Genomic DNA, 19269 nt, shown 5'->3' with positions numbered 1-19269 from the left:
AGTGGTTCTACCCTGCTGCTTTCCTCGACAAGATGCATATTAAGTTGGAGTAGTTTACTCAAGACAGGGGGTCAGTGACAGAGTATGAGGTTGGCTTCAACCAGATCATTCGGTTCGTGCCCCATGTGATGCACGATGAGGCGGAGAAGGCTCGACACTTTCGGCAGGGGCTTCGCCCTGTCATTTGCCACACACTTGGTGCCTTCCCCATCACTGACTTCTGTTCGATGGTGGAGCAGGTGCTTGGTGTAGAGTTGCAGTTCAGCTACACCGATGATCTTTGTAAGACTTCTAGTAGAGACCAGTACAGAGGCCCTGCAGAGAGGGGGGCCATTCTAGTGGCCCTATGTAGAGGAGGGGGAAAAGCTATCGTTACCAGCCCTACTGTGGCAGCTCTGGGCCATCGGGTGCTCCAGGAGGGAGTGTGCCTCAGACCCGCCCCTTTGCCAACCCTGGCATGTGCATGGTCTGCTTCTGTTGTGGTGATCCGCATCGTCGCAGCGAGTGCACTTGGCGGGGGAGGTGCTTCTTATGTGGCTAGGAGAGCCACAAGGATGTGCTGTGCAGGAAGAACCCCAACTCCAAGCTGCGTTGGGAGCCCGCATCGTCCTCAGCTGGAGGGCAGCGCTCTGGAGGCTTAGTCCAGATGTTAGCTGAGCCTCCTACCCCGCAATATCTATCGGCGCCTTCTTCAGCCTCGTCGACTGCCCCTACACCTCCACAGGGGGTTTATTGGGTGCCCCAGTTTTTTCCACTATCAGGCCCAGTGCCACCACAGTGGGGTTCCGCACCGTCACGTCCGGGTGAGGGGAATAGCCCTACCTCATGTGTATTCTTCTCTCTATTTATTTATAGAAGATATGGTAGAAGTCTTTCAGGTGGGCTCAACAAAAAGACCCATACCTGCCTAAAGAATTGATATAAATAGTCATTACAAGTATACATAGGTTGTGCCTACCCTGGGTCCCTACGGCGCCCATCCCGTCCATCGGTTGCACCCCCGTTTGTCGTGCCTAAAGCGCCCAGCCTGCTCTGTCCTATCGCAGGTTTCCCACGCGTGCCTGTTGTGCCCCTTGTCACGTCTGCGAGCCTATCCCGCAACAATTAATGTTTGCGGGATGGGATACGGTAACTCTGTGCCGACCATGCCGCCTTAGCTGGAGTGGACTGCATGGGGAAGGAAAACAGCGTGAGTAGCGGCATTAAATGAGGTTTGACTGGCCTAGATGAGTACCTGGTCGCGGGGAATCCTGCGAAGGCCATGGCTGTGGTCGCACTGGCATCGACTGGTCGCACGTAGGTCATGGGCTAAAGAATGAAAATGGATACTGTCCAAAACTGATCGTTGCGTGCCATCCCGGTGGGGGACCCCTATATTCTTTACATTGACAATGCGAAAGATCGAGATGTCGCCTAGAGGGGCATGAATAAGCGTTCTTGAAAATTAAAACTTCAATGCGGATTAAACAAAATCCGAAACCTCTAGATTCAATCCAGAACTTTTAGCCTTACTCAGAAGTTTCGGGCTCAACCTGGATATTCTAGTCACAAAGCTTGAAAATGCAATCAAACTACACTTATGCAATTATACTTGAATCTAAGTACTACCACAGATCACCAATGATATATTCAACCCATTTCACAAAGCGCCTGTAGCCACAAACTTTACAATTGTTTATCGTAGGCTTGACCACTATCGAGAGGCAATCTGGCCGTACGAAGTTATCATGATAGTCTTTTTTGCCAAAGGAGATTTCGGTGTCTGACCACTTTATAGCTTGACGACCCTTAGGAATAGTGGCTAGGACTTCTCGGGCTAGTGTCTTGTACTGCCACTTAGACTCGTATGACGTGGAACCATTGAACATGTGATCTATTGTCCTTTCGCCTGGCTGAAAAGACGTTGTGTTTGTGTCATTCTCGCTGTCATACGAGTCAGAATCCCTGTTTGGGTCATGATGTGAACCTTTTTTTGCTTGGCTGTTTTTTCAACTTCCACATAGGTCAACTTTTTCTAGAGCCAGTACTCATGGATGTTATGGTTGTCGGTTTGGTGGAAGTCATGCCAAGGTTTCCCGTCATGTTCGTCAGACCAACTTTTTCTAGAGATAGCACTCGAAGATACTATGAGACTACATGGCTGGGAATAACTCTTTAGAATATGTAGTTTTGTGATAAAATCAACATTAAATTTATAGTTTTATGAAATTATTGTTTAAATATGTAGCTTTGTGATAATTTTGCTAAACTATATGTAGTTTTGCGATAAAATCGGCACTAAATATGTAGTTTTGTAAAACTATTATTTATATATGTAGTTTTGCAAAATTTTTATCAAAGTATTTATAGTTTTATGATAATTTTAACATTAAATCTGTAATTTTATAAAATTATTACTCAAATCTGTAATTTTACGATAATTTTATTAAAATATTTTCAGTTTTCTGAAATTTACTCAAATTCCGTTTACCGCCGTAAAAAGACAAAACCCTCTCCAGCTCTTTTATAAACCTCTCGCCTACTCAGCGGATGCCCCCGCCGCCACTGCACCGCCTCGTCCCCAGACTTTTCTAGGGTTTCCTCCTGCCTCCACCACCGCATCCGCCGGCGGCGTCGTCCCGTGGCGGTGCCGGCGACACCTGCCCACCCTCCTCCTCCATCGGGTCGCTCCGCCCGACGTCCGCGACTAAGGTATTTTGCCCCTTCGCCTTCTCCTTCCCGTGCGCCGATCTCTCCCCAACACGCAGGGATTCGATCCGTCTCGCGAATGGCGTGGCGCGGGGACACGTCGTGAAGGGTTCTGTGGGGGTTCCCCTGCTCGTGTCGGCCGCGGGATTTGGTGGCTTTTTCCTGGGCGCGCGGTGGTGCTAATGGGACGTTTTTTTTATTGTATTTGTCTGTTCCTGCCCCTGCGCATGCTCGATCGGAGGATATAGTAAACGACTTTTAGGATTGACAGCTTTTCATTTTGAGGGGTCAGTCTTTTTCTGTTGTCTCTTTTGAATGACTAGAATGATCTGATTAAATCTTCGAGTTAGTAATCATCGCAGTTTTGCTTAATGGAAGTCTCTCCCTTCCCTCTCCGATTTTGCCAAAATCGTGTCATTGTCAGATGCCTTGCTTGTCGCTTTAGTGATTGGTTATGCAATGCTATTTCTGTGCTTATGTGGGTATTAATTAACAACATTAAAACGGCTTCTTTTCGTGGACACGGGGTTTGTTTTACTCTTATTCAACAGGACAAATTGACCCTGTGGGTTATATGTTTAATATCTGAACGCTTTAAATTTGCGAGAATAGCCAAATTGTGCATTGGATGTTTGATTTGCCTGAGGCAATCTGTGGAACATACCAGGTAGAATCTACTGTGTATAATACTCATGTTTGTTGGTAACTGTAATTTATTTCAACTGCATCATTTTAAAGGTCTCATGTGGCTGGAGCTTGTGTTACAACATTCGTGAAGGTTTGGTTACCTTCATATTGAACTTTTGTGCAAGGAGTTGGTATGCAAATTTGTTGTTTTATCGTTCTATGACAGAGATGATTTTGGAGATGTTAGTCATCTCCTTAGAGAGAGTGGGTGATGTGGAGTGCTATTGGCTTTGAGTATTATTGTTTAAACTTTTAGCTGCAATTTTACTGGTTCATGAAACCAGAACCTTTGTAATTTAGAATATATGGGAATCTAGTTTTTTTGGTTTTTGTGTGGGGGTGCAGAGCTTAAGTTCTTATGATTTTTTGTTCCCTTATCCCTTTAATTGACCATTTTTACAAGCTGCATTTGAGCTAGTGGTTCTTGTGAGGCATTAGATTTTATGTCAATGTATATAGTCAATTGCTGAATTATGATGTTTTCAGTACTTGTAGACACTGTGTTTAATAATCCATCATCGTTTGTGCCATGTTTACTGTATTTTTTTTTTGGTTTTGCAAGGTTGCTGCTAATCATCTATATATTTCTTGAAACTTCTGAACAAATCTTCCCCTGCTATTCACTTTATTATAATGCTTCTATCGTGATTGTATTCATCTGTTTATTTGTTATTGAGACAAGGCACTAATGTGCACTCGTGTACTTCCCTTTAGCAATGGCAGGGCAAGCAGGAAACCCAGTAAACCATCCTATAAGTCCCCATGTGGTAATCTAAATTCTCCTGTGATCAGTTTAGTACTTGCAAGTTGCAATAATTACCAGTCTTGCTGAATGTGATTTTATTTGTTATAGATAAGTGGTGCATTTGTTCAGCAATATTACCACATTCTACACGAGCAACCGGAGCAAGTGCACAAGTTCTATCAAGATTCAAGCATTATTGGTCGACCAGATTCCAGTGGAACCATGGTGTCTGTGACCACTCTGGTTGTAAGTTCTAGTATGAGGATTTGTTGCTATAGTAGTCACACCCTCTGAAACTTAGATTAACTATAGCTCCATTTTTTTCTGAGCAGGACATCAACGAAAAAATTATGTCTATGGACTTCACTAACTGCTTAACAGAGATAGAGACTGCAGATGCTCAGTTATCTCACAAGGATGGGGTGCTCATTGCTGTTACTGGATCCTTGACTTCATCTGAAGGCCTTTGTCGTAGATTTACCCAGTCGTTCTTCCTAGCACCGCAAGAAAGTGGTGGCTATTTTGTTCTCAATGATGTGTTTAGGTTTATATCAGAAAGACAACTGGCTGAGATAAATCAAGTTGTTACTCAAGGAAATGAAAGCAGTCAGAATGTTAGATCTGGATCCGAAACATGTTCAGCATTACCAGAACCTATTCCAGCTGACAAGAGTCTGATCTCAGACCATCTGGCAGTTGAGAATGTTACGGAGGGGCAAGTTATCAACCCCTCTGTGAATGGCACTGCCATTGAAAATAATGTTACTTCCGAGTCACCTGTGCAAGTGGTCAAAGAGGATCCTAAAAAGGCCCCAGTTGCTGCTCCTCCCCCTCCTGCTTCAACTCAGGCAGATGTTCCTAAGAAATCTTATGCATCCATTGTGAGTTATTTATTGTTCTCTCTGATTCTTTCTGGCACTCTGCTTGCTGTTTTTAGTAACTCAAGTACCTTACTGCTGATGCCTTGTTCTTATTGTAATGCAAAAGTGGTTTGGTCAGTACCAGTTATTATGACTTCTAGTTTGCTTCTTGTTAATACATACCTACTACGGCTTGCTTCACAGGTGAAGGTCATGAAGGAGGGCCCACCGACTCCACCAGCTGCCAAAGCAACTCCGTCAGTTGTCAAACATAAGCCAGCGCCTAAATCTGTCACCAAGCCCGTCGAAGGTCCAGAAAAATCTTCTGCCAAACCTACCCAGTCTAATGAAACCACTCCAAGTGATGATAATGTTGCCGAAAATGACTCTTCTCGTAATGGTTAGTTTTGGCTTTGACTTTAGCATATGCTGTCCTTTTGGCACTATTAGCTGCACTAACATTATGTTCTGCAGGGCAAGGCTATTCAGTTTTTGTCAAGAGTTTGCCTTTCAATGCCGATGTTCAAATGGTTGAGGAAGAATTTAAGAAATTTGGTGCTATCAAGCCAGGTGGCATCCAAGTCAGGCACGATAAGGTTAGTGTCTTTTTGTTTTGGTTCTATTTATGATGTTTTTTTTAAACAATTCTTAGGGCATTGGTGTGCAGGCTGATCGTTTCTGCTTTGGCTTTATCGAATATGTGTCCCAGCAATCTAGGCAAGCAGCCATTGAGGTTAGCCTTTTCCTCAGTACTTCTATTGCTGACTATGTTAGTACTATTTAGTGCCCTTTTGTTGACCTTGCTACACTTGAACTTCGAAAATTTGCTAGTGCTGTTTATCAACTGCTTCCATTTGTTTGTTATTTGCCTGAGGGTTGAAAATGTGTCGGCCCCTAAAATATATTTGTACTGGGATTCGTATTTGTACTTGACTGTTAAACTCACTGAATGTGTGCATGGTACAGCTGGATACGATATTCTACTTATGATTGATATTTCAGAAAACTGCTTAATCTTTTCCTGCCTGATATTCAATAATTTTGACTGCCTTTGAAACCTTTGTGACAATGGTTGTGACACTCTGAATTTGAGTTGTAATTCCTAATTGTCATACAGGCATCCCCGGTTCATATGGGTCAGAAAGAAGTCTATGTTGAGGAGAAAAGAACCACAACACGTGGTAAGCAATCTACCTGATGTGAAGGAAAGTAAACTATGAAAAGTATTGTGTCAAAATATCAATTTGATACCAGTGCCAAATTCTTCCAATTTGATACTATGCATCTTCCGCGTTTTTCTACTTGTCGAAAAAGTTCACGTGTCTTGCAAATTTATGTAGAGGACATGGCAAGATGGTTTAGGTTGCTATTACCTGTTCACCCATGTGTTCCCTGTTGTTATTAGTAATTTAGTATAGGTTGGTAGTATGTGCTGGTGAATATTTGGAATAACATTCTTCCATGATCGTTTCTTGTGCTGGCCAATCTTAAACAATTTTGATGCTATTGTTTCATTTATGTAAATGGAGTTATTGGACTCTCAAACTTTGCATCAATTCTGCCTGCTTATTTGCATCTATTCGATTACATTTGTAGTAATGAGATATCTGATCTGGCATGATAACTCTTTCCACAGTTGTGAATGGTGTTGTCATCGCTCGTGGTGATAATGGTGGAGGTTCCCGTTTCCAATCTGGCAGGGGAGAGTACCGTGGTGATAATTTCAGAGGACGAGGAAGTGGCTTTGCGAACAGTGTCAACTACAGAAGCGGTGACAACTACAACCGTGGGAATGACGAGAACTTCAACCGCAGGAATGATGAGAACTTCAACCGCAGGAATGATGGCGAGAACTTCAACAGTAGGAATGACGAGAACTTCAATCGCAGGAATGGCGGTGAGAACTTCAACCACAGGAGTGACGGCGGTGAGAACTTCAACCGCAGGAGTGACGGCGAGAACTTCAACCGGAGGAATGACTTCAGAAACCGGAATGATTACTCAGGCCATGGACGGGGGCCACCACCAGGGAATGGCTATCACCACAATGGGAACGCTTTCCATCCATCTGGACCCTTCCAGAATGGGAATGGGAGGTTCCCCCGCGGCAATGGCCCTAAGCAACCTCCGGTTGCTGCGTAGAGGTATCACCAGGTGATTTCCATCAAAGTAGGAAGCTTAACGCTACATTCAAGTGAGTGTAAGGATTATAGTAAGAGCATTGCTGATCACACAGTCGAGAGGCATCAAATTTTTCTGTACCGTGTTAATTAGGTCGCTACCATCTGAGTAGTGGCAGTGGTCCATTGGTGGTAGGTGAATTTTGTTGATTAGTTGCCGTTGGCTAGTGTCAATTGGTTGGTCATGGTCCATAATTGTGTCATCAGCCGATCAGAATTGGGGAATTGGACACTAATCTTATTAAGTTTGTGAAGAGATTGAAGTTCTCCTTACTGCCATTGTCACCTTGCGGCAGATGCAAAGATTGCTTGGTTTACTTCAGTACATGCTGGTATTCTTTATATGAAGCATCAGTAATTATTTTTTACTGTCCCAACTGCTCTGCGCTAGTTCGGTTTACAATAACGAGATGCCATTCTTTGCTAGTTACTGGGCAGGTGGTACCCGGGTTGGCACTTGTTAGCATGGCAACACACAGCCAGTCCCAGCCAACCAAGAAATCATGATTTCAAATCTTGTCACAATGTACCACTAGCTAAAAATTCCACACGGTCAAAATTAAGAGACAAGAAGAGATGTAGATTTGTTATTGTTAATCAATTTCAGGCAACCGCTCTTTGCAGTTACTGTTGTCTTTTGAGGAGGGATGTTTCCCCCAACAGCAACTCTCATCCTTTTAATCTGTATAAATATACAATAACAGTGCAATAAAATCAATCAATTCATTCTCTACTCTATCGTCTACTGTCCAATTACATTCATACTCTAACATGTTATCATGCAGTTTGCTCCAATCTACTTACGCTAATCGGCCGATCCAATCGCCGGGACATAAATCTCGAGGTTCTCGGCCGGGAGGATGACGGGTTCATCGCTGATGCTCAAGAACATGAGGTCCTGTGCGTCGCGCTCCATCTAGGCGACCCACGGCTCGTCCAGATCATCGCATCTGGTGATGTCGCGTGGGATCACCGCAACCGACTCCACGGCAACGCCAGGGTCGCGAGCCTCCGTTGTTTTTAATGTATGTTTATCGATCTATTTGTATTTAGATTGAATTAGAAAGTAGAAAAATGATTTGACGTTTGTAAATATTTATTTTAGTAGAAATCTTTATATTATATTATTTTAGTATTAGGTTAAGAAAATAAATTTTATGTTCATGTAAAAATTAGATATTAGTACTCTAGTTAAGATGATGTATGTAAGATTATATTGTAGGATTATATTATTATGTGTTACACTAAAGTACGGTATTTTTTGAATTATTTGTAACTTAGAACTAGTGGTTTGCAATAGAAAACAATAAAACAATTTGAGATCAAAAAGCAATGCAGCATCAAAGTATTTATGTTAAAATTTTAAAATTCGATGAACATTATATTTTTGAAAATTTCCAAGATTCCTAATATCAAATGGTATTAATTATTAAGTTGTTGTGAATTAATTATATTAAATTTGTTGGTGCTAGTAATATGTTTATTTAATAATGATATCCCCGATGTAGATTTAGGATAGTAATATGGATTAGATTTAGGCAATGAAGACTATAGTACTTTTCATTGTAGGACAAGAAACGTTGGGTCAGCATGGCCATTGCGTTAGTCAATTTTAAGGTAGTCGTAATGTATGAATGTAATTAATTTTTATTTCTAATTGATACATTTTTTAGTGACAGTTATGTCAAACTCTATAAATCTTAGAGTATTCTATGATAATGATCAAATCCGTAACGGTCCGGTAGGTATTGATTTGAGCAATTTTTCATTTACCATCCTTGAGCATCCAAATCCTGAGGGTACAAGGTTGAAGGAGATGAAAATATGGCTCACCCAATACTTTTAGCTTGACCCCTAGATTTATTCTATTATGGTGCAATGCATGTGGACTCGTACGTTAAATCCAGTTTGTTGGGAGTTAAAGTCGGTGCATCGGACGGACAAGTGGTTGAAATGGTTGGAGTGGTATAGGAGGCGTTGGGCTGAGTCCAACATCCTGTGCAACCATGTCCAAGAGAAGCGAATGATAGTAGCAGTGCAGCAACTCTAGTGGAAGAAGAGGATACATGCGGCCATGCAATGTCGATGGAGGAAATTGAAAAAATGCAGACGACTGAGGCAGAGGTTGTTGTGCATAGGCGGGTGACAAAGGTTGAGGAGGGTTAGGCTGATACAGGGGAGAAAATTGAAGAAATCATTGTGGAGCTCGAGAATGTGGAGCATAACACAATTCATGAGGAAGAATCTTTATTGGAATCTGTAAATATAGATGAAGATGATGGTGATGATGAGGATGATGAAGACGATGACTGCTCTAATACTGTCATCCCAGATGAATGGAACTTTCATGACAAAGCAAGGATGCAAGTTATGGAGAACCATGACTCCCATTGGGAATATGGTTCAAGCATGGTTCACCTAAATCCGGTGTTCCCCAATCTGTCTGAAATGAAGGATGCAGTGGCACGGTGGGCAGTGACATCACACAGAGAGGTATTTGTTACTGTCTCAAGCCCAGGTACAGTGTCAAGTGCAGAACACCTGGATGCAGCTTTTATGTTCATGCATACTAACCAAAGCATCCGACCCACTGGGTAGCCTCAAGAGTGGTTCAACACAATTGTATGCTGAAAATTTTTGGTCGAAAGCACCGCAACCTCACTGTTGCACTAGTTGCAAATGAATTGTTCATTGAGATTATTCATAAGCTGGACATGGAATGCTCGTTCATCCAACGATCAATATTATGACAGTTCAAATATGAGATTACTTATCAAAAGGCTTGGCGTGCAAAGTTGAAAACCTTGGAGAAGTGGTGGGGTATATATGAGGCTTCTAATTGCAACCTAGCCCGTGTGCTTGAAATTCTAAAGGTTAGGAACCCTGGCACATATACTGTTTTCAAGGAGATTGAACTTGATGAAAACCAGCCTAGGATTTTCCGGCGTGCTTTTTTTTTTCTTTAGGTCAGTGTATTTAGTCCTTCCAGCATTGCCGTCCTTTGCTTTGTGTGGATGATACATTCTTGACTGGGAAGTACAAAGGTCAGATTCTCACTGCAATTGGTGTTGATGCATATAGCCAGATACTTCCTTTGGCATTTGCGTTTGTGGAGGGTGAGAGCAAGTTGAGCTAGCTCTTGTTTTTTAGGCATCTTAAGGTTGGGGTTGTCTGTGATCGACCTAACGTTTGCATACTATATGATCGGTATGCTGGGATCTTATCTGCTATGAAGACACTGGAAGAAGATTCAAGTGAGCTGTTCCCATGGCATGACTTACAGAATAGGTGGTGCATGCGTCACATGGAAGCAAATTTTCACAAGCAATTCAAGAGCAAAGCACTGATGGACATGTTCAAGAGGCTGTGCAGCTAGAACCAAATTCGCAAGTTTGATGCTTTGTGGAAGGAGTTGGATAAGGAAACAAGGACACACGTGCAGGAAAGAAATAAGGAGCCAGCTATTGGTGATGACACTGTACCGGAGGCGCTGCCACCTCTTGGAGAAGGCATTGATCCTCCTAATATGAGAAGGTCGGCAAGAAACATCAAATGTTTCTCGTACTGGATTGAGGCAGAGCCAAAGGAGAAGTGGTCCTTACTCTATGACACCGAAGGTGCTAGGTTAGTGTACTGGGCCACTTCTTTATCGAATATGTGTAGTATGAGCTAGTATATTTGAAACTTGTACCTATTTGTTTTGGTGTTATTTGGTAGGTATGGCGTCATGACTACCAATATAGTAGATGTTTACAATTGGGTCATCAGAGGGCTATGTGGACTCCCTATTGTTGCAATCATTAAGGGAATGCTGTACAATATTATTGGTTACTACCAGAAGAGGCATGCGGCTGCTGTGAGTCACTGTACAACAATGCGTACACCGTATGCCCAACGGATGATGGAGTACCTCTAAAAGAAGAACACAAAGACAGTACAACATATGGTTCGTAGCATGGACGTCAATGAGCACCGCTTTGAGATAACCCTGAGATCAAAAGGAGGAGTGGGGAGCGATACCAGAATTGTCACTCATGAGATGAATGTAGGGCAAGCTTTCAATGGATGGTGCGAATGCTCCTGCAACAAACCGAAGCTTTTACATGTCCCATATTCTCATTTGCTAGCTGCATTATCACAAGTGGGTGTGGGAAGCTCAGTATATGTGTCACCATTTCACTTGAAGGAAAATATGGTGTTGACTTGGACTAGAGAGTTCCGTGAATTCAGTGTGCATGGTGACTTGACAGTTTACGATGGAGATATGCCGATATGTCTACCCCCTATGATGTTGCTTAGACATCCCTATGGAAAAGGTGGTCGACTGCATACTAGGCGTATTCGTAACAATATGGATGAAGTTGAAGTTGGTGGCCCTATCAGGAGGTGCATTGAGTGTGATGAGTATGGTCACAAGGCAAAGGAATGCCCACACTCTAACCGCATGATGCTGGAGCAGGACCAATCACCGGTAGTAGACGTGAGAGAGTTGCACGTGGAGGACAAGCAGTGCACGGGACTGGAGCAGACCTTGTCGGATATGCTATTTAGGAATAATGTGTTTCTTTATTTCTTTGGGTAATTGTTATGTTCTTGATTGAAAAACTAAGTGGTATTATTTGTGTAATTTTTATGTTCTTGATGTAAAAACTAAGTGTTTTCATTTTTGTATTATTTATGTTATCTTTGTCTTATAAAGTAGTTTGTGTATGGTTTATGTTGTTGATGTATTAATTATGAGATCATCAATTTACAATAATTATGTGTTTTATGTTGGTCTATTTTTGCAGAGATGGAGGCGTCGTATGAGCTTCTCGATCGTTTTGTGGACGCGCGTCACCGTGGCTTCTTACACGCCACGCGTGATGCTTCGAGTATTTCAATTTTACGTATTCATGCGCCAAAGACAGCTTGGCAACTGCACCTGGAATGGTTCGGCATGTTGTACAGATGGCTCAATTCGTGCAGATGGTTCAATTTACACAGATTATTTAATTTGTCGTAACTAATCAGGTCATGTATTTGCAAGTTGGGTCGTGCAGAACTTCTTCCGCTTGCACAGATGCTTCAGGTCACAGATGAGGACGCGTGTCCGCATTAGGTGATTGAGGATCAAGAGGACGATGGCTAGATGGAGCAGTCATGTCGGTTCCTGTATGACCATTCCCTTATTTCGACTTTGGTGGACCGATGGAGGTCGGAGACACACATGTTCCAAATACCGTTTGGGGAGATGGCAGTCACGCCGTAGGATGTCTCCATGCTGACCGGGCTACCAATTTCTGGTGAACCGATCGGTCCCTCGGTCACTCCAGCTGGTTGGCAGCATGACTTATTTGAGAGGTTTCAGGGAGTTCTACCTGAGCCACTGAACATGTCGCCCATTGAGGAGCATCAGAAGCATGGCCCCAAGAAGTAGTGGTTGGAGTAGTTCAAAGTTAGTAATTTTTTTGTTGCTTCTCTAATTTCATATTGCACGTCCTTTTATTTATTATCGATAATAACAATCAATCGAATTATGTTGGTGGAAAGGATGGCCGAGGATCCCACAGAGTACCAGGTTGCTCGATACCTGGAGGCTTACCTACTGTGGTTGTTCGGTTGGGTGATGTTCACCTCCAGCCACGGCAACACTGTGGACATACGTTGGATAGCCTATGCCCAGGCTATTGCTGATGCAGCAGTCGTCGACGTGCCTTAGGTGTCTTGGGGTTTGGCGGTTCTTTGCACCACCTACCGCGTGCTGTGCGATGCCTGCTTGAGGACACGCAACGTGTCCAACTTGAAGGGTATGTCTCTTCTGCTTTAGCTGTGGTCGTTCGAGCGCTCTCAGGTAGGACGACCACTCGTGGTGTGTAACGCCCTAAAATTTTGGGAAAAGTTAGAAGTTGTCATTTTTTGTTTCCGGTGTCGAATCGCTCTCACCAGAAAAGAAAAGAGAAGGAATTGAAGTAAAATAGCAGAGGTAAATTTCTTTTTTTTTAAAACATAAACTGGGAGTGGGCTAAGCCAACCTGGGCTTGGGCCGGTTAGCCCAACCCCTCCCCAAAGGCCCAGGCGCCCCTCCCCTTTCCATTTCCCCTCCACCTGGCCAAAACCCTAGCCAGGACTTGTTTTTCCAACCTGGCCACCATCTAGCACCTGCTGAATGTCCTCCCCCCTGCTGCTGCTCTTGTGCAGTAGAGATAAGAGAAAGGAAGAAGGGAATAAGGGAGGGAGAAGGAGGAGAACCTCGGGGGACATCGTTGTGCTCTCTGTGTTTGCCTAGGTGATATTCATCACCCTAATCCCATCCGTTTGGTCGATTTATGAGGTTTTAATCACGAGTTTAGAGGGGATTTAGTTGGAGGTTTGGTCGAAATCAATTTCGTCCACGTTCTGAAATCTGTCAGCTTGTGCAGTATCTGTTCAATGTCATTTTTTGGGCAAGTTAATGGCGGAAATAAATTTTTCCACCATAGACAAAGTTGTAGTTAACTGTGAAATCTAGCTACCAGTGAAATTTCAGAATTTTTGGCCTAGTAGTTTAGTATCTATGAATTTTTGAATTTGGCTGTCAGATTCTGGTGAGAATCTGGACAGTGGTAGATCTATTCAGTTTTTGGGCATCTTAGATGCCGAACCAGTTTTTCAGAATAGCTAGGAAGTTGTAGAGGATTCGTTAAGCTTTCCAATGGTGTGAAGTATGCAATTTTTCGTTGGTTATAGCTCCAGTTACGCTATTCTGAATTTTCTGCAATCAATTATTAACAGATTTCAGTGTCAAAGTTCAGAGCTTGATTAGGCCATGTTAAATACGTTTTATGTAGATCCAAATTATATAAAAGTTGAAGCTTGTGTTATGATATACATGTCCACAAAATTTTAGAATTTTTCGTTGAGTATTTCTGAAAATAAACAGTTTTGAGTGGCTGCTGTTTGAAATTGATGATATGTTTCTAGAGCTGTTTTGTTATGCCGTTTAGGAGACTTCAGAGGCATAGAACAATTATGTCACCACAATGAAAGTTGTAGCCCTTGTTCTATAGTTTCCTAAAATTTATTTATTTGTTATCATGTATGTGGTAGCAAAATAGATAAGAAAAAGAGAAGTACTGTTGCTCCTGTCAAACTAATGTGTGTGTGCTATTTTTTTGGTCGTTATTGCTTGATTGAGGGTTTCGGGTGTACGAGCGCTTTGTTTTATGTATTTGCTTGTATTAGGAGTGTTGGTTCTGAGTTATGATTGTGTTTAGGTGGTGGTGCTTCGTCTCATACTTGAAGTTCACCGTTATCGCCGGTTGAAGGCAAGTAAACGTAGCTATGGTGTTGCTACTGTTTTGACTTGCTATTTTCATCACTTACACATTTATTTCAGAACCATGAAAAATTTGACTATGATCTGAATTATATGCTGTTCTTTACCTTTAACCATGGTTAATCATTGCCTTATGTCTATCTTTATGTTGCTACAATTCTTGTTGAACTATGTTGCTGTTCGACTTGAGAATGAAGTTGAGGTATTATTGGTGGTACACCTTAGTACAATTGCAGTATATTGCTGCCATGCGCACTTGCATTTGCATATGCATGGAAGTTATGTCGTAAATATCACGACAGTACCGGTACGCATCGTACGTTGCCCGAGAAGGGGTGCGATGTAAAAGAAGACATATCATTGCATTCATACGCATTCATGGAAGTTAATAACATTTATATGTTATTGTGGATATGAAGTTATACTTGTGGTTGTGACCTTTATTCGAGGTTATTCTTTAATATTGTTAATACTATACTAACATGCCTTATATCTTGAGAAGTCCTATATTAAATCGATGCTTAATCAACTTGTGATTTAAATAGCTTGTCAAAACAAGTTTTCTTGCTGAGATTTTCAATCTCACCCTTGCATTACTCTTTCCAGGTGCTCGATGCATGTCATGAGGGGATGGGGATGTAGTAGCACGTTTTGCACTTCATATCCACATTTTTTATCTTGTGCTGTAATAATAAACAAAGTCTAATCCTTAGGGTCGTTCGTTGGAAGTTTAAAGAGTAGTGGTGATGTTAAACTTAATATTTTGCTCTTGGTTCATGTCAGGATGATTTTATCTGCTAATGTGATATTCTGCATACCTTGTTTATCTATGTTATTGCTTCCGCGATGCTTAAATTTATAGAGAAGATACTATTGTTTTTTTATGACAAGTTGTAGGTTGCGTAGTTTAGTGGCATTCCAGGTTTTGTAGTCTGGGGTGTTACATGGTGCCTATGCATTACACCCCATAAATGTACGTTGGCGATGACATCGACAAGCCTACGATGGGATCACTATGGACACGCTGACGGGTACGCCCTTCATAGTACCGTTACAATTTTAGTGTTGTAACATTGATAACCTAACTTAGATGAACTATAATTTTGCAACCGCAGTGGGCAGGAGTTCAGGTTCGTTCAGTGTACAAGGCTACGCGAGCAAGGCACATGTGGAATGGCTATTGATGATATCATTGAAGCGTTCTCCCGCCTTTCCACGAAGGCCCGGCGTATCGTGGAGTGCACATCGTGCCGGCAGCCTGACGTTGTTGTACGTGACCCTTCGGCCGTGCGTCCCACTCAGCGGCCCCCGCGACCTTCCTCCACCTTCATCCACCAGCAATATGCTAGTCCTCAACCTCCACCCCCAGATCAGGTAATTTTATTACTATAATAATTTTTTATTTAGTTTGAGAATATTTTATTTCATTAAAAATTAAATATTTTGTACGTAATTTTTTCTTCGTAATATTGTTGCACATTTACGCTAGAAATCTTATAATTTCCTATGCAAATGGTTAAATGCGTAACGGTCCATATGGTGTCGATTTGACTAATTTTGCAGGCAGGAGGCTCTGGTTGGACCGCACCGCAGTTCCCAGGAGGCTCTGGATGGGCTGACCCCCAGTTCATAGGAGGATCTGGATGGGCTGGCCCCTACTTTGCAGGAGGCTCTGGTTGGGCTGCCCCCCCAGTTCACAGGAGGCCCTGGATGGACCGGGCATGGCTACGATACTCCTCAGCCTCCGCATCATGTGCATGCAGGAGGCTCTGGTTTTGCCATGCCTGTGTGTATTCCCACGCCAGGTATGTCACGACTCTTCTTTCCATAATGCTAGATTCATTACGCATTCTCTGCTAATACTCAGTTGTTTGTGCACGATATAAATGCAGGTTTGATCTGCATCGATACAACCACCCAAGTTTCTGAGGGTACGCCGCACTCTAGCGGGAACCCATTCTTTGACTATGTAGTGGTCTCGGAAGTGCTGGCCCCATCACAGTTGTACGGTGCACCACCTCCCACTCAGACTACGCAATAGGAGACAGAAGACATCTATGATCCCCAGTTGCCCAGACGTGAGCGGCACATGTCAGATTGGTACACACCTTCCGCCTACGAGCATCCTCAGGAGGAGGACGAGACCGATGTTCCAGTGTCAACACGTAGGTGCAAGCGTGCCAGAGGCAGGGCGTAGGGAAGGGGTCGGGGTAGGGGTCAGGTTAGTCTGTGTTGCTTTTATGATTAATAATTATCATTTGTTCAGCTTTCTATTTCATTAGTTCAGACTACTAGTTTACAGAGTAGTTTAGTTACTCTGATACTACTACCTTATGATCCTATTGTGTTCTACTGTGTTAGTATGGTGGATTTTACCATTGCATCTGTAACTTACATGTTTCTTTCATGATGCATATTTGTAACAAGTCTTATGTATTCTCGAAACAACAATGCATGTAGGGGACTAACATTAATTGCAGCTCTAGCATGAACCATGTGATGACAACACGACACAGGAATACAATTTATTCAATTATGAACAACACGGTACAGATCAAATACAAAATCAAATCCTCGGTCGACCACTAGAACACATCCTAATTACCCCCAGTTGTTCCTCCGACCTACCATGCGAGGTGGGATATAACGTCTTCTGATATTGCTGCATCTCTCTTGGCACAATTGTTCCTGTAGTTCCTTGATAACGATGTGTAGGTGATGGATGTATTATTGAATGTGTGGATCTATTAGCGGGTCAATCCAGTACTAAAACCCACAATCATCTGTCTGAAAAAAAATAAAATATGAGATAAGTAAATGGTTTTGAGAAAATAGGAAATAATGTGAGTATATTTCTTCATACTCTAAAATGTGCACAACAGAAGAAGAAACGGCCTGCATCACTGAAATGCTCATAAACCTGGACAACAACATTATCTCCATATCTACATGGCGGCCAAAACGAGCAAGGAAGAGCATTGTGGTTTCCGTAGAAATCTCTTACATGGACATCTAAATGGGGGTGTGGAGGTGGTGGATCGATGGGACCATCAAGAGGATGAGGATACACCATTGTCTCGACATGGGTCACGGTCACAAGATGTTTGAGTTCAGAATCGATTGTGTTTTGTTTATATACAATAAGTCCCGATGGTGTATGGACCAAGTGTAGGCATGTAATTTGGAGAAACTGCATGCATTGGATGCACTACTTTAGTGACTTTGAGAATTCAGCACCTTGCGGTCACATCGATCTGAAAAGGTGGCAGCGACAGGTTACGTCATTCTGAAATGTTGACAGTGCGGGGTCACCTCAACACACTGCAGCATTGATGAGCTCGCCAGCGTACGAGTAGGGTACGAGACGGTGAATAATGCCTTAGGTACTGCCCTTGATTCGATGTACTTTACTTTCTTCAATATAATGGTTGGGATTTACCAATCTACCAAGACATTACTTCTAAGGACAATGATTTCATTGGATTCCCTACCTTGCTTGCAGAGGCAACAATAACTACTTGCCCAACTTTTGTAGAATGAAATGACCGCACCAAGAAAGAGCTACCAAAGGGAATCTCTACCACGCATCAGTGCCACAACTTTTCTAGGTTTCACAGGGCATCCTATGCTCCACCCCCAGCTAAGCCCTTGCACTCAATCCGTGCACCATCCCCCATCCATTATAAATAACCCCTCCATCACCCATGGATAGACCACTCCTTCCTCAGCTCCACCAAACCCACCCAAGAAACATTGAGGGATTTTCATCCTCCAGGGGGTCGAACCACCGATATGCTTTTGTGGTGACTCTTGTAGGATTCACGAGTCCGAGGACATATCCTACACCTATGGCCTACGCTTCTTCATGTGTGCCAACTACGAGTACGACAAGCCTCGACATACGAGTACCCATCGGTATAGCGACATAGATCACTCATGTGGGCCTTTCTATACGATTTCATGCACTCTCTTACTAATCCCTCTTATTTCTTTTGTCCAGTCTCCTCCACCTCTCTGCGACTTCAGGCAATGGTTCGACATGGAGAAAAATGAGGACCAGAAGCTATGGGTGGACATGGAGATGCGGTGGAGGAGGGAAGCTTACCAACACCGAGAGTATGAGCGACATCAGGATGAACTATGGATGTAGCGGCAGGAGGAGGAGTGCATCAGGAACGCTGCGAAGGAGCGCACCGCGATGCAAGCAAGTGAAGGAGAGAGGGAAAGGAAGCGGGAGAGGGCCTGTCGCGCTAAGGTGGAGAGACCCAATACCCAAAGAAAGGGCAAATATTCTAGGTGCTCTCAGTAGAGAGCATCTATTGTACCCGGCCTATTTGCATTCCCTAAGGCATGTTTGGTTTAGCAGCGGCATGCTATTAGGTTACTCTTTAGGCGTACCATACATGCCAATGTTTATTGTCGACACCTCTTTATGGTTAGGGTCTATTCGCGCTACGACGAAAAACCCCATGTCACATGTAATATTCATCAGCTTACGTAACCTCTGTACCGGGTTCTATGCTACTTATGCTTTACAACTACTATTGTAGCCTACCATGTAATATCTAGCGGCTACCTCCCATTGTCGGACAAGCGATTCTACGATTTATTTTGTATCTTCCCATTCCATTTTAGAAATAAGTTCAATCGCAAAATTTTGGGATACAATGTTTTGTCGATTGAAAATTTTTTTTCGGCCATTCCGACACAGGAGATAGGGCTCACGGGCCCACGCAGGAGGGAGGGTCCATGTTGCGGGATTTTTTGGCCTCCCATTTGGCGACATTTTTTTTCACCGTACGGTTTGGAGAT

The 19269-nt window shown here is 42.9% G+C and overlaps 1 protein-coding gene across 3 annotated transcripts; it reads left to right on the top strand.

The window, feature by feature from the left end:
- Positions 1 to 2516: 2516 nt before the first annotated feature.
- LOC133915934 (nuclear transport factor 2-like) lies at positions 2517 to 7433 on the top strand. 3 transcript variants are annotated; one of them, XM_062359343.1, is made up of 9 exons: positions 2517 to 2691; positions 4090 to 4142; positions 4229 to 4366; positions 4453 to 5001; positions 5185 to 5380; positions 5455 to 5576; positions 5633 to 5713; positions 6098 to 6161; positions 6617 to 7433. In XM_062359343.1, the coding sequence occupies exons 2-9, from the start codon at positions 4092 to 4094 to the stop codon at positions 7120 to 7122; spliced, it is 1707 nt and encodes a 568-aa protein (XP_062215327.1). In that variant the 5' UTR covers positions 2517 to 2691; positions 4090 to 4091; the 3' UTR covers positions 7123 to 7433. The 3 variants fall into 3 exon arrangements, with proteins under 3 accessions (XP_062215327.1, XP_062215328.1, XP_062215329.1); XM_062359344.1 differs by having other exon boundaries at positions 4072 to 4142; XM_062359345.1 differs by having other exon boundaries at positions 2518 to 2691; positions 5648 to 5713.
- The last annotated feature ends 11836 nt before the right edge of the window (positions 7434 to 19269 follow it).

The sequence above is a fragment of the Phragmites australis genome, chromosome 4 (assembly GCF_958298935.1).
Source record: "Phragmites australis chromosome 4, lpPhrAust1.1, whole genome shotgun sequence".
NCBI classification, from domain to species: domain Eukaryota; kingdom Viridiplantae; phylum Streptophyta; class Magnoliopsida; order Poales; family Poaceae; genus Phragmites; species Phragmites australis.
This window is presented reverse-complemented; position numbering and strand designations above follow the sequence as displayed.

Bases quoted from the DNA above. Each gene is read 5' to 3' on its own strand.
- LOC133915934 (XM_062359343.1), top strand. From the start codon at position 4,092: ATGGCAGGGCAAGCAGGAAACCCAGTAAACCATCCTATAAGTCCCCAT. The intron at 5,002-5,184 runs GTGAGTTATTTA...CTTGCTTCACAG, and splicing joins AGAAATCTTATGCATCCATT to GTGAAGGTCATGAAGGAGGG. The intron at 5,381-5,454 runs GTTAGTTTTGGC...TATGTTCTGCAG, and splicing joins AAATGACTCTTCTCGTAATG to GGCAAGGCTATTCAGTTTTT.